Here is a 16,378-nt window from a genome sequence, read left to right as displayed (position 1 = left end):
ACAGATACAGAGAGATAGAAGCCAGGTGTCATGCAACAAGAAAGATTGTTTTGTCTTTCAATTCTTTTAAAGTTGTGTGACTATGGTTGGTAATAATGGATTTTTATTTTTTACTTGTGAAAGTAATTTATGTAATTATTAATTATAAAAACTTCAAATAATATACAATATCGTTCAAAAGTTTATGGTTGGTTAGATGTTAAAAGTGTTTTTGAAGAGGTCTCTTATACTCACCAAGGCCGCATCAGCCATTATCAGACTTATTCTAATGAACTACGCCATATGGACACAGTTACAGCCAACGAGAAAGAGAGATGATTAGTGAAATTTTACTATTTGTTTGCGAATGAAGATTCCAGTGTTTAGACTTTGTTCAGCAGAGCAGAAAAACAACAAAAGATATAAATCAGAGAAAAGGACTTTATAAATACTTGTTTTTTAAGAGCTGGCAGGGCAAATTGCAATTATATAAATACACTGGTAACACTTTGCATTAAGTTTTCAATATGTTAACAATAGCTAATATGACAGCTAATGCAAAAGAATAATGAGCTATAATTTTACATCATAAACTGGTTTTTGAGACATGTTTGGTGTGAATTGCCCCCAAGTCATATAAATTATCATTAGCACTCTAGAATACTTCCTTCTGATTGGTTAAGCGTGATATTTGGTGGTCAGTAGAGATGGGTCATTCATGAACGACACGATCATTTTGCCTCTGTCACTTGACAAATAAAGGTGAACTATTATTTTTTTCACATATTTTATCTTTGGCTGCATTATATTTCCTAATACAAATATGAAAATATAACATTTTTAAACTAATAAATGAAATGACTTTGATACACATTAGTGCATTTTGCTCCACACAATTCAAAGTTATGTTAGTAAAATGATCTGATATTTACATCACTGGTCAGATATTGCATATTATCATCATCTTTTGCAGCGCTGTATATCATGCTGCTCACATTCACGTATCATGCAAACGAAACTGGTGCCATTTTGCATCTCAACTATTTACTGTAGTGAAAATGACCTTTGATGACTTTAGTATAAATATTACTGTAATATTGTTGCAGTGATCATCTTGCTGCTAGGGCAATTGTTTTGTCCATTGCAGTTGCAGAAGCTTTAAGAAAATATGCTGGTAAACGTATAATATAATTTTGACTCAAGTCAATATTTCATGTCCAAGTTTTTATTGATTTACTGAGTAATCATGTAATACATGTAATACTAGTTTATTTGTTGGTGGTATAACAGCAGTGAAACTGTCCAGACAGGCCCCACACTCCTCCCTCCAGCATGTAAGACGGCACAGTGTTAATTGTGGTGGGTTTTTCCTGTATGAGACACTGGGGGTAGAGCTCTATTCTGTTTTACTGAGCACTTACAGATGTCCCTTAAGCTTTTGATGTCTTCATGTTTTTCCTTTTCTTCTCTCTCTGGCTCTAGTTGTCAGTTGGTTTACGGTTTTCTGTACAGAGGCTGGAAGATGCCCCTCCTTCCATTGGCTTTGAGCTGCAGATACACAGGTACAGTAAATATTCCCCTTCATTTCACCTGCTTGCAAATTACAGATCTGCAAGTTGCTTCTTTGGTCTTCAAGTAAGCATAATGTATTCTCACTGAGATTATCTTTGACTCACACACACACACACACACACAGACACACACACACACAATCATACACATTTCTGGCCAAATCATTGTCAACACCAAAGTCCTTACGTTCCCACTGGTCATAAAGTTATAAAGTGAATAAGTATCTGTCTGAGAAGCTGAACACATTGCTGGCTTTCACAACGAAACACAGCGTCACACACGGCAGGCTAGAGTGAGTGGAGGCCAGCTTGAGTGAGCAGCGGCGAAAGCCGATCCGGCAATCCACAGCGCGAAGTTGATGTATTTCCTCAGCGATCAGCACGGATCAGCTCCAGGCATGACGAAGCGGATATCGTCTTCTTTTGGAAGACCAAACAAAGTAGTTTCACTTTCACAACGCAACTGTAATTTAATTTGAAGACCTCTTGCACTACTCGTGTGTGTGTGTGTGTGTGTGTGTGTGCGGGTGTGAACATGGTAAGTGGTGTGTGTCACTTTGATGTATGTTTTAGGGGGTCATTTTGTAAGCAAGGGCCCCAAATGTTGGTCGTTATAGAGTCAGGGCTTCAGAACAGGAAGCTGAGTGTTGATAAGATGTCCTTGGATGGGTCACAGAAAATGGATGGCATATCTAAAGAGACTCTGTTTGTCTGTGTGTGGGTGTATGTAGAGAAAAATGACAATTTTGGAAAATATTGGGGGAGTAGGTTCTCTGGTTTTTGGTCATCTGTTTTGCCATTATTAGGGATGGGTCATAATCCTCATAGGGTAATGAGTTTGTCTATTTTATATATGAGCAGTATCACACAAGTAGCTGTGTGATATCATTCTATATCAGCATGGCTGTGATTCAGCCATAGGCACAAGGCTGCATATATTTTATAATAAAAATCTTTATTAAGAACATGTAACCTGACTTATCGATTTTGAAGTTTTGCATATCATTACATTGTGTTTTTAGCAGAACTCCCCACTTGGTTTGCATGTCCTTGGCCATGTTCTGTTAAGCTCAGGGGTGAAGTGTATTTGTTATAATAACACTCCTCACTGTGATGTTACTCACACATATGTTTAATGTGTACATGTTAGTTTTGGGGTGTAGAGATGACTGCCAGGCTGCTCTCAGAGGAGGGATATTTCCCTAACGGTTTAATCACAAAGTCTCTCCATAACTCGGAGCAAGGTTAGGTCAAACAGGAGGGCGAGTCTAAGGGTGTGTATGTGTGTTTGCTTGCACATGTGAGCGTGCACATGTAATATGTTTGCACTTAAGTGTGTGCAGTATGAATGCATTTGTGGTGTGTGTCTTATCTGTTTCGGCATGTGCATCTCTGGAGAATAGAAAAATTTTCTGCTGACTAATGTTGGCCACATGTTCCTCTGCCCACTTTGATTTTTCACCTTGAGACAGAATAAGAGTGAAAGACAGAAGGAGGAGAGAAAACTACAGCTACAGAGAGATGAAAGCCAGGTGTCATGCAGCAAGAAAGATTGTTTTGTCTTTCAAGTCTTTTCAAGCTGTGGCTCAGATAATTGGTAGTAATGGCTTTTTATTTTTTACTTTTAAAGGTATTTATGTAATTATTATTTGAAGAAGTCTCTTATACTTGCCAAGGCTGTGTTTATTTAATCAAAAAATATATATATATTCATTTATTCATTTATTCATGTGATGGCAAAGCTGAATTTTCAGCATTATTATTCCAGTCTTTCTTCAGCGTCACATGATCTTAATATACATTTATACTCATTCAAATTAAAAAAAAAATATATATATATATCTTGTAACATTATAAATATATACACTATGTATAATAGTTACTTTTAATCAATTTAGTGTGTCCTTGCTGAGTAAAAGTTCATTTGACTCCAAACTTTTAATATATAATTTAAACTATAGAATTTATATATTGTTCTTTTTCTGCTTTGTAAATAATTTGGAGTTTATTTTATTTTAGTTTATTGCTTGGGTTCTGATTCTCTCAGGATGGAAATGTCGATGCTGGAATCAAGGTATCACATTTCCTGACTCAAGATTTAGTATTTAATAAGACTTTTAGACCTGAATGAACGAAAGAAAATCTTACAAGACTTCAAAGATTCTGCAGTCTCATTGTTCCTTTCAGTCACAGTGAATTTTATGGCATATAGTAAATATATCGTTTTTTGTGAGCCCCAGTTATTCCACAAGATCAAAGTTATAATTTTCAGACCTTTACGGGGTTTTTTTTCTGTGTATACAGCCTCTCCTTCCACTTCCTTGATTTCCGAGAATTATATATTTTCACTTTTACAATTTACTTATATGTTTTTAACAGCTGCACAGTTATTAAAGTGACATTTAATAAGGTGTGCGTCAATGGCAGATATATTAGGACAGAATATGAAATTGCATGACCTAAAAGGCCAAAAAGAGGTCCATGAAATACAGTACAGTGTTTAATTATGTTATAGTTATATTACTTTTTCATGTCACATTTTGGAAAATTGGTAAACATACTTCCAATAGGACTTTAGAAAGGACTTTCTTTTTGTGCATTGTCACAAATGAAAGAGTGGCAACACACATAAAATCCATCAGTTGTGTTCGTCCACAATCCTCGAGCGGATGTTCACTTGTATAGTATTTGCATTCATTGTGGTGACATACTCTATCAAATGAGGGTTGTCTGATGTACTGATGTACTGTATATGTGTGGCTGGTGGGGATACTCTGGTTTTCGCTTCACAATGACAGTTGACTCGGGGAACTCTAGGACAACGACACACTGATGAAAACAGCATTGTTCACTCTTCATCCTCTCATCTTCGCATTCAAACACGTTCACAGAACACAGATGCTCCCAGCCTCAGGCTCACACATGGAACTGTTCAATAGTCTGTGACACTGTGGCCTACAGAGCCTTACTGTCTCATAGTAAACACTACATAACTCTATTTTAGTGACACTTTATTTTAAATCAGAATGTTACCTTGATAATGTAGCATTAAAATAATGTTTATAGTAATAATAAATGAACAATATATTTGTTGTTTCTCTGAACAGCTCTAATAAGGACAACTCAAGAAGCGTTCCAGTGAATTTGACTCTGAGCATTGCAGCGAGAGCACAGGTGGAGATCAGAGGGTGGGTATCTCTCTTTATCTGTCTCTCTGTCTCACCGAGTGGAAAATTAGTAGTTTCAGTCCAATTTCAATAAAAGAACCCAGACTGCCACTGTTTACCTATTCTGAGGGATCTAGAGAGGTTATTCTGGGCCCTATAACTACTGATTACCAAACACTTCTGTTCATGTAAAATATTGTCTTGGCAGAAGGTCAAAGTGCATAATAAATAAGTCATATGATAGAAAATAAAACTAACTTCTGTTTTTTTATGAGGTTATAGATAATGTATTAGCCAATAATCAGTGTTATCTCTTACTTTCACTCAAGTCAAAAAAAAATTCTCATTCAGTATGTTTCATTTGAAAACTTGTCACATTACAAAATTAAAACAGGTTTTGAATGGTGTTTATTGGCCTGTATATGCTATTTTTTTTACATCTTACTGTACCTACTTAAAATTAAATTCATCCTCTTTTTTCCTTAGTGTGTCTCACCCAGCTCAGGTTGTTTTGCCTTTCCCTCGATGGGAACCCAAAGAGAAACCTGTGAGAGAGGATGACGTTGGCCCTCAGGTTCAACACGTATATGAGGTGCAGAATAAACAGACACAAAACAAAACATTATTGGTGAACATGGAGTTTCAAACACAGGAATAGAAGAGAGAGGGTATAAAAGTCCTGGAACTAACATGCTCTGTTAAATGGCCAGTAAGCAGCAAATATTCAAAACTTTAGTGTAATCACAGGGATCCACTAGCATACACTAGCACTAGCATACACACAAACACACGCATACACACACAAAGTACAAGCATACAAGTCATGCCAAAACTTACCAGCCTAACTTAACCCAATTATCTCTCCAACAATAAAATCAAACTGGTACGCAAAAAGCCTTCACGACATGGCGGTGGCGGCAACAACAATACTACAGCGAGGATAAAAGTTACGCCTTCTTTCTTTGCTTGAACATTTGGGCGGCGTTATGCAAATCTTCTCACATCGTGACGTAGACATGTGGGGGCGTGTTAGAAAGAGGCGTTTTAGGTAGGCGTGGTTGACTCTTAACTTTTATAAAGAATATCTCTTTGGATTTGAGACTTTAGTCTTTGCAACTTTACAGATCTTCTTTATGCACCAAGAGCTTATAACACTTCAAAGAGAAAGGAAAAATTGAAATCGCATCATATGACTCCTTTAATACATTTTAAAATGTAATTTATTCATGTGATGGCAAAGCTGATTTTTCAGCATCATTAATAAAGTCTTGCTTGAGTGTCACATGATCCTTCAGAAATCATTCTAATATGCTAATGTAAATTTATACTCATTCTAATGCACATTTTTTAAGAAATAGAAATATCTTGTAACATTATATCAATTTAGTGTGTCTTTTCTGAATAAAAGTTCATTTCTGACCCCAAACTTTTCATCACTCGTGGACTTTTGTATATATCTACGGAGCTGTAAATAAACGACACCTTGCACAAAAGTGCTATTATGGGTAGAGCCATCATTTTTACAAATTTTACAGACACTTTTTACGTCCCCAAGCGAGTTGGTGGTTCTCGCATTATCACAATATAATTTAAACTATAGAATTTATGTATTGGTCTTTTTCTACTTTATAAATAATTTGAAGTTTATTTTAAATTGCTTGGATTCTGATTCTCTCAGGATGGAAATGTAGGTGCTGGAATCAAGGCATCACATTTACTGACTCAAGATTTAGTATTTAATAAGATTTTTAGACCTAAATGAATGAAACAAAATCTTACAAGACTTCAAAGATTCTGAGGTCTCATTGTTCCTTTCAGTCACACAGTGAGTTTTATGACATATAAATATGTCATTTTTTGTGAGCCCAGTTATTCCACAAGATCAAAGTTACATTTGTCAGACATTTATGTTTTTTTTTCTGTGCATTCATCCTCTCTTTCCACTTCCTAGATTTCCTGGAAATAAATCTATACTTTTTTATAAATTTTTTTTTTTTTTTTTTTTTTTTGCAATTTTCGTCAATGTTTTTAACAGCTGCATAGTTATTAAAGTGACATTTAATAAGGTGTGCATCAATAGCTTAGGACAGATTCCGAAATTACACGACCAAAAAGGCCAAAAAGAGGCCCATAAGTATTTCAAATACAGTACTGTTTAATTAAATTATAATTACATTACTTTTTTATGTCACACATTAGAAAACTATTAAACATAGAGTACTTTCAATTTTAGCATGTTGCAAGTTTGCACTTCTTTTTTTGCATTATCACAAATGATAATTTGACAACACGCATAAAGTCCATCTGTTGTGTTTGTCCACACTCTCTGGGTGAACTTCCACTTCTATAATATTTGCATTCATTGTGGTGACATACTGTATGAGACAGAGGGTCGTCTGATGTACTGGTATATGTGTGTGGCTGGTGGGGATACTGTGGTTTTCACTTCACAATGACTGACGAGACAGTTGACTCGGGAACTCTAGGATAGTGACATTCATCCTCTCATCCTTGCATTCTTAAAGGACAGACACGTTCACAGAACACAGATGTTCCCTGCCTCAGGCTCACACATGGAACTGTTCAGTAGTCTGAGACACTGTGGGCCAGTTCACTGTGACCTATACAGAGCATTACTGTCTCATAGTACACACTACATAACTCTATATTACTGACACTTTATTTTAAATCAGAATGTTACCTTGATAATGTAGCATAAAGAATAATGTTTATAGTAATAAAGATTCATGTTTATAGTAATAAAGATTCATATTGCAAATGAACAATATATTGTTTGTTTCTCTGAACAGCTCTAATAAGGACAACTCCAGAAGCATTCGAGTGAATTTGACTCTAAGCATTGCAGCGAGCGCACAGGTGGAGATCAGAGGGTGGGTATCTCTCGTTATCGGTCTCTTTCTGTCTCACTGAGCCAAAAATGAGCAGTCCCAGTCCTTTTTCAATAAAAGAACCCAGACTGCCACTGTTTGTCTGTTCAGAGGGATCCACTGGATTCACTGGACCCTTATAACTACTGCTTATTAAACACTTCTGTTCGTTATGGATGATGCATTAGCCAATAAACAATGTCATCTATTATTTTCATTCAGTCAAATTGTTTTTTGTTTGTTTGTTTGTTTTCTGAATCAGTGTTTCACTTGGAAATCTGCCACATTACAAAATTAAAACAGGTTTTGAATGGTGTTTATTGGCAAATATGTAAGACTATATATACTACATTTTTGCATCTTACAGTATCTGTTTATAATGAAAATCATCTTCTTTTTTTCCTTAGTGTGTCTCACCCAGCTCAGGTTGTTTTGCCTTTCCCTCGATGGGAACCCAAAGAGAAACCTGTGAGAGAGGATGACGTTGGCCCTCAGGTTCAACACGTATATGAGGTGCAGAATAAACAGACACAAAACAAAACATTATTGGTGAACATGGAGTTTCAAACACAGGAATAGAAGAGAGAGGGTATAAAAGTCCTGGAACTAACATGCTCTGTTAAATGGCCAGTAAGCAGCAAATATTCAAAACTTTAGTGTAATCACAGGGATCCACTAGCATACACTAGCACTAGCATACACACAAACACACGCATACACACACAAAGTACAAGCATACAAGTCATGCCAAAACTTACCAGCCTAACTTAACCCAATTATCTCTCCAACAATAAAATCAAACTGGTACGCAAAAATCTGGAACGCTTACAACAATAAACTTTCCCTGTGGAGTGTAGTGCATTCAGCTAGCAAAAACCAGCTTCTGGAAAGCTATCTATTTGTTGTTTGCTTTTTGGAGACTCTTGACCTCTTTGTGCTGCAAGAGGGCCTCACTAAACACCATCTGTCCTGCGGCTATTAATTTTTTAATTGGCTGTAATGTTGGCCAGACTATGTACAGATGGTTTATGTTAGAAGCAGCTTCAGCTCATGTTCGGTCCAACTGTGAATGCTAACGCTAATGCTAGCCCAGAGTGTTTGATTAAATGTTTATCAGTTCTTGTACATTCTTCCATAATAAATAAAAATCTGATGATTAATTTTAATTGATTTGGCATCAACAGCACTCCTTATGAAAATGTACCATAATTTTATTATTGCACTAAAGTTTTTTTTAATTGAATATCAGCATGGTATGAATAGTAGTATCAGCCATTTATTGGTTATTGGCTATAATATGAAAACAATTATCAGCCCATTGGTATTGGCCATAATTTTCATACCGGTACATCTCGATAAATGTTTATAAGGGAACAACTCGAATATTTTTAATAGATTTAAATGAATTCAGTTTATGTCGATTTTGTTCTTGATCTCTTTCTGTATATCTCTTCCTCTAGTTACATAATAAGGGTCCAAGTTCAATAAGCAGGACTGTATTGGAGGTGGGATGGCCCAGTTGGTACCGTGAGGAACACCTCCTTTATGCCCTTCAGATCATTACTGACGGACCTGTTCACTGCAGTGTTAACGGCTCCCTAAACCCGCTGAAGTTAGAGGTAGCACATGCACACAAACTCTTTTCTCTCTATCCTCTGGTTTTTTTTCTCCTTGAGAATGTCATTCTTAAAGAGATCCAATGCCAGAAGAAAGGGTCTGCATCCACAGTTTTTGAACAATGCTTCGTTGAAGTTGAGCCCCTGAACAGATCTTTTCTCCTACACAGAGCAAGTTATTTGCTTGAATGTTTCTTTCTCCATCTGCGTCACTTCTTTCTCTCTCTCTCTAGTCTGTTCCTTGCTGTCATAAATCTCAGGTTTCTGTGCTTTTACTAATGAGCCTCAAATAAATGTAAAAGTATGACTGCTGAGTCCTGCTTGTTTTTGATCAGAGAGTGTTTGACTAATTCTGACCCCTCTGCTCTCTTGACTGGACTTTATTATCGCTGTTCAGATTTCATTTGCAGTCATTATAAAGTGTCACAACGTCCTCATGAAGTCTCTGTGCCTTGTAACTGATCTGCATTCATGCCGAGTTCAGAATTTTAACCACCTGGACTGATATTAGAGCTCTTTTCCTGTGAACTTTAGAGAGCGTTTTGGCCGAAAACTTTGTGTCTGCCTCTCTTGCCACATTCACACAGTGACAAATGCTATTTATATATGCCATGATATTTCATGTGTAATTATTTTATTGCTGTTATATTTAAAAATTCATGACAGTGTTGTTACTGTTAAGTAAAACTAAAAGTATTAACTATTAACTATTAAGGAATTTATAATTTAAATAAATGAAATGCAGAAAGTTAGAAAACAAAATTAGAAATGCTGCTTTAGAATCTAACTGAAATAAGTAAAAGTACTAAAATTAAAATAAGTATAAGTAAAGAAAAATAAGTAAAAACTAAAATAAACTATTTTTACAAACTAACGCACATAGCACATTGCATCTAATATACATTTATGATTCCTCTCCTATCTCTGTCCTTCTCCTGCATGCTTAGACCTCCACTCTTCAGGACACTCCAGAATTACTGGGCTTTCTGAGGAACAGCAGCGGTCCAACTCGCCATAGACGATCTGTTTCTACAGCCCAGAGTTACAACAGCAAGATTCTGGTACACACACCCTACACCACTCAGCACTCATACACTCCCACCAGTACCACAAACACTCACACAAACCACCTGAAGCACATGGGCTTGCACACCTTGTGGGAACAGCTTCATATATGTGACAGATGGACTCTTATGTTCAACTTGACATGTTATGGGGACCTGTGTTGACCTCAAAGGCTGAGTTCACCTGTAAATCTCATAACAGGTCATTCATATTATGCTTATTGTCTTGCTCTCTCGAAGTGTCCCTTTAGGGGGTTTGTGTGTGTGTGCATGGACCAGCTGGTTTTGATAATCATAGCCCATCACACGTCAAGCAATGAGATAAGACAGGGCAGAGGTCATGTCCTATGCACATACACAAACAGTTGACATAGATACTTCATACATACTCACTATCACTCATCTCTTTAAATGTGACCACAACAAATGCCTCAAACTCTTAAAACTTCCTAGGTATTATTTAGATGTTCAATCCCAAATTTTTTATGTAACAGGAAGAGAGATATGAGACAAAATTAAATCGCAGACTTTCTCTCATTGTGTGTGTTTGTGATAGAACTGCTCAAATATCAACTGCCTGATGGTGGAGTGTGTTGTGGATCGCTTGGATCGAGGGCAAAGTGCAGTGATCAAGTTCAGATCTCGACTCTGGGCTCATACCTTCTTACAGGTACTTTTATCACACAAATATCCTTGCATTTCTTGCCAATTGCACAAGAAAGTCTTGTTGGTTAACCTCGTTAAAGGGATAGTTCACTCAAAAATGAAAACTGAGTAAGCATTTACTCATCCATGTCATTCTAAAAATGTATAACTTTCTTTTCTATATATAACAAATGTATAACAAATAGGACACTATTTTGTATGTATAACATATATATATATATATATATATATATGTGGTGGGCCGCCTGGACCAAAAAAAATCTGAATATATAAATGTAAATTGTGAATATATAGAAGTCAATCAAAATATATTTTTATAAATCTGAATATATAAATGTAAATTGTGAATATATAGAAGTCAATCAAAATATATTTTTATAAATCTGAATATATAAATGTAAATCAGAATATAAAGATAAAAATCTTAAAGTCCCTGTAAAGTCAATTCTGAGAATTGTTTCTAAACGCATTATAAATGTTAAAAAATTAATTGCTGAAACACATTACAAAGACTGTGAATTCTGTAGTACTGAATACTGGAGTTAGACCGTTAAACAGTTTTTCACCAATTCTGTGTTCATGATTTTTTTGGGCGGGGCTAAAACGGTGGCTCGATGACACACTGGAGCCACCAATCATGGCCCCTCCCCTAACACTATAGGTTTCAGCACAGACAGCGGACACACTCCCAGCGTTTGAGAGAAGAGGATACCGCCCGTTTTTTCGAGATTTTGATAACTTATTTTATGTACTTAGCGGACTTTTTTATCATTCAAATTTGGCTGAGTGGTTAATAATACATTTTTCTGTTGCGTGACAAACTCAGAACACATACTTAATATTGACTTTACAGGGACTTTAATATATAAATGTAAATCATTTGTAGTTATAATTCTGAATATATAAATATAAATTGCAATATGTAGATATGTCTGAATATATAAATGTAAATTGCAATATATAGATATAAATCCGAATATATAGATACAAAACTGAATATATAAATATAAATCATGAATATATGTATAGAAGTAAATCTGAATATATATATTTTTTTAAAGAAAAAAATATATAAGTTTTAAAAGTACATGGTATGTAAAACTTAAAAAATAGCCAAGTACATGGCTATTTTCTAATTTTTTATATGTATAAATGTAATTCATGAATATATAGTTATAATTCTGAAAATATAATTGTAAATAGGAATATATATTTAAAAATTCTGAATATATAAAAGCAAATATGAATATATTCTCTACATCTCAATATACTTATATCTTTATTATCTGACATACCAATAGACATAGGTTCTTTATTGATTTTTTTCAATGAAAACAGAATGCCTATACATGTATCAGTGCAGATATTGTACTAATTATTAATTAATTATTGTAAGTGCATATCGCTTATCTTAACCAAAAGGAGTATTTTCCCTTACTTGAAAGAAGGCTGGTGGTGCCAAAAGATCATCACAGTCAGTGACAGTGTTTATACTTAGCTTCTAGACAATTCAACATGGCTTTGCTGAAACATAATCTGTTTACAAATACTTATTTTATTGAGACAATTGCAGCGGCATGTGAGACTTATAAATATACATTCCCATTTAGAATTATATAGTCAGAATAACAACTATACATTCACAATTTACATTTATATATTCAAACTTATATCTACATATTACAATTTACATTTATATATTCAGAATTATAACAACATGTTCACAATTTACATTTATATATTCAGATTTGTATCTATATATTCTGGTTTATATTTATACATTCTGATTTACTTGTATATATTCAGACATACGACTGTATATTCTGATTTACATTTATATATTCAGATTTTATGTAAGTATTTCCTCTTTGTCCCTTCATAATAAATACATACATACATACAGTACATACATGCATAAATACAAATATCTCCCAAAGTTCCACAGAAGAAAAAAGATGCATACAAAACAACACACACACAAAAAACACTGAACACCAAAACATTCTTCAAAATGTGTTATTTTCTATTCCAAAGAAAGAAAGTCATACAGTTTGGAAGAACATGAGTTGGAATAAATGATGACAGAATTTTCGATTTTGGGTGAACTGTCCATTTAGGAAATCTGCTGGGAAAACCAGCATCCAAAGTACAACATCTGCTGGATACAGTCTATGTAATTACAGAGAATGATGCAGCATGGAATCTACTGTATTGTATAAACATTAACAAACTGTCACAGTGTTTTAGATGTTATCTTCACAGTATCCCTGTAAAGTCCAGCTGGTGATTTTCACTTCTTAAATCACTGTATGATCAAAGGCTCTTATTAAGCTGCGTTTACACTGACTGTGATTTTCAGCAACAAACTGACCAGCAGTGATTCATTTTCAATGAGAGTTGGCTATTTGAGGCATCATGAGAGACCATGGCTGATGCAACAAAGTTCAGCAGAGTTCAGCTTTATGCAAATGCACAGTGACATAATTTGTCAACTACCAATGGGAGTGCAGACAGTGAAGTGTACTGAACTCCTAAGTGACTTAAAGAGACCGTTCACTCACCCTCATGTCGTTCCAAACCTATATGACGCTCTTCATTCTGTGGAACACAAAAAATATATTTTGAATTATGTTTCAGTCAATACAATGAAAATCAATGGGGTCCAATGTTCTTTTCGGACCCCACTGACTTTCATTGTTTTCAAACTGTTAAAACATTCTTCAAAGTATTTTCTTTTCTGTCCCAAAGAAAGCCAAACCGATTTAGAACAACATGAGGGTGAGTAAATGTTCATTTTTGAGTGAACTATCCTTTTAACGTGGTGTTCATGGCCACCCTTCCTTTCTGAACACAACAAAGTGTTGTGTAACCCTCAGATGTTAGGCTAGTGTCACAGGAGATGACATCACCAGTCTAGTTAGACATTTTAGACACCTCAGTCACCTCAGTTATACCCTGACATCATAAGAAGAAATGCCTTTCATCTCATGTCCACAGGATAGTCCACAGAAACCAGACACGTGTATGAGAGCACGTACACTGGTGTGTCTGCAGGACAGTAGTGCTCTATGCATGTGTGTCCTGTGAGTGAGTGCAGGAAGTACTTTAAGTTTTAGTTTTGCTGCTCTTTTGACCACTGCTTCTCTCTAAGCCTCATCCATGCTGAAGCCATTACAACTCAGCGCCCTGTCAGACACTCGCCATGTGCGTTCTGTTAATGTTAATCTGACATTTTCCTCTTCTGCGAGGGACCAGCCCTCTATCTCGCTCGCTCCGAGATGTTTCCATGTGTATTGTATTTATGCTAATCCATTGCTTTCCTCTGGCAGAGACGGAATGACCACTACACGCTAAACTCCACAGTGTCCTTTCAAGTGATGTCCATGCCTTATCGGATCAAAGCTGATTCACTCCCACACCAGAGCAAATCAGTGAGTAATCTAGTGTGTTTGTGTGGGTGCAGACTGAGGAAAGTGAGAGAAAAAAAATTTGAACGAGAGAAAGAAAAATATTCTCAACTGAGTTTTAAGATAGACTAAACACTGCTTAGTTCAGTCTGTTTAGCTTCTTATGGAGTAGTTTGAAGCATGGAAGTTTCTAACATTCCTATTATTTGCTGTCTGGCAGTTTTTCCTCTTTAGAAATGAGTGGAGATTATAGAAAATCATCAGGAGCAAAATCTGGAAATGTTACGAATAAAATTTGAACTCTCTATTTCCACAAGAGCACCAAGATTCAATGTTCTGGAATGTACACTACAGTTAAAAAGTTAGGGATCAGTTAAAAAATTTTTTTTATATATAAATAAATAATATTTTCATTTAGCAAGTACACATTAAATTGATTAAAAGTGACAGTAAAGACATTTATACTGATTCAAAAGATTTTTATTTTAAATAAATGCTGTTCTTTTGAACTTTCTATTCATCGAAGAATACTTTTTAAAAAATGTATCACTGTTTCCAAAATATATTAGAATGATATCTGAAGGATAAAGACTAGAGTAATGACTGCTAAAGATTCAGATTTACCATCACAGGAATAAATTACATTTTAAAATTGGACATATTACCATAGTACGTCCGTGGTATTTTAGACATGTACCATGTTATTCTTAGAAGTACATTGGAGTACCATTTAAATACAATGGGATCACCAGTACCAGATGATACCATGTGCTGTTACCACCACAGTACTTTTTTGTAAGGCTCTTTGTGTATTAACAGCATTAGGGCTTCTAAGTGCTATAAGCAAAACATAATACCCACACTTTCCTCTGTGTGTGTGTACTATATAAAACTGACAGAAAAGGAAGGAAATTAAATAATAACAATAAACAAAGCTTTCTGAAGGAGCTTCTGTTACATTTAGTTGTAAAACGAGACAGAGATGAGAGGCGATAAGGGAAAGTAAACTATCAAACTGATTTATGCATGCTAATATCATAGCTACATCAGTGCTAGTAAAAAATTAATGACCTCTGTGTTTTTGTGCGCTTGTGTTTTTAAGATTGGCACATTTGTGGTGTGGGCCATTCCTGATGTTTCTTTTGCCATTCCCCTGTGGGTAATAATTCTGGCTATACTGCTAGGTCTGCTGGTGCTGGCTATGCTTAGCCTAGCAATGTGGAAGGTAGGTTGATCTAACACACACATAAGCACAACTACACAGTCTCACACTGACCTCCATCGGCTCTAACCATGATGCTGTTGTGAATACAATAAACACCAGTCACAAAACTGATAATAAACAAGCTCTGTGTTTCATAGCAAGCACACAACGCCGAGGTCTATTGTATTATGGTTAATGCGTGTACATGCTGGATGAAGCCAAGCTACAGTCACATTATCTAGGTCTGTTATTCCGACTTCAGACGGGCACAATTTCAATTAAGGACTTAAGTGTTTATATGAAATTATAAAAAGACAAATTAATGCTTTAGTCCGATTGAAACTGAACTTTTAAAGTTCATGTAAACGTACAGAGGAAATACATGCTCTTAGAGTGTCTCATGTGTATGTTGGCAATAGTCTTCAAGAGCAGCAACATGCGTCTGTCTGTGCTTCAGTGAAATAACAAAACGAAGGAACTACAGGGGGTAGAGAAAGAGATGGCTGTTAGAGATAGAGTGAGAGAAGGAGATGGTGGAGGAAGTAGAAAAGGGGGTTGGAGGAAGTGAAGTGAAAAAGAGGAATGGGGAACACTGAAAAACTTGATGGAAATTGGCAAATCAGATTAACACAGTGGTTCTCAACCTTTTTTTCCACTGGGCCGCACTATGGTCCAAGTGCAAGTCTCACGGGCCGCACACATATCATTTACATATTATGTCACCAATACAAACCAACCAGATTTATAATAGCCTATTATAGCATAAATATTATGATATCTAATCGATTACATTCATTGAAATAAATAAATAAATAA

General features: G+C 35.5%; 1 protein-coding gene across 1 annotated transcript in view; it reads left to right on the top strand.

The window, feature by feature from the left end:
* The window catches only part of LOC107717802 (integrin alpha-8-like), an 83,295-nt gene that overhangs the window by 62,779 nt on the left and 4,138 nt on the right, over positions 1-16,378 (top strand). The window contains exons 24-31 of the mRNA XM_016524670.1: positions 1,462-1,541; positions 7,528-7,608; positions 8,013-8,118; positions 9,066-9,224; positions 10,169-10,282; positions 10,842-10,955; positions 14,281-14,382; positions 15,461-15,583. Of these exons, the coding sequence (XP_016380156.1) occupies positions 1,462-1,541; positions 7,528-7,608; positions 8,013-8,118; positions 9,066-9,224; positions 10,169-10,282; positions 10,842-10,955; positions 14,281-14,382; positions 15,461-15,583 (879 nt within the window). The remainder of the gene's footprint in view (positions 1-1,461; positions 1,542-7,527; positions 7,609-8,012; positions 8,119-9,065; positions 9,225-10,168; positions 10,283-10,841; positions 10,956-14,280; positions 14,383-15,460; positions 15,584-16,378) is intronic.

Source organism: Sinocyclocheilus rhinocerous, unplaced genomic scaffold (assembly GCF_001515625.1).
Source record: "Sinocyclocheilus rhinocerous isolate Xijiao unplaced genomic scaffold, SAMN03320098_v1.1 scaffold1204, whole genome shotgun sequence".
Taxonomy (NCBI): Eukaryota; Metazoa; Chordata; class Actinopteri; order Cypriniformes; family Cyprinidae; genus Sinocyclocheilus; species Sinocyclocheilus rhinocerous.
Note: the sequence above shows the minus strand (reverse complement) of the source record. Positions and strands in the feature narration are given on the sequence as shown.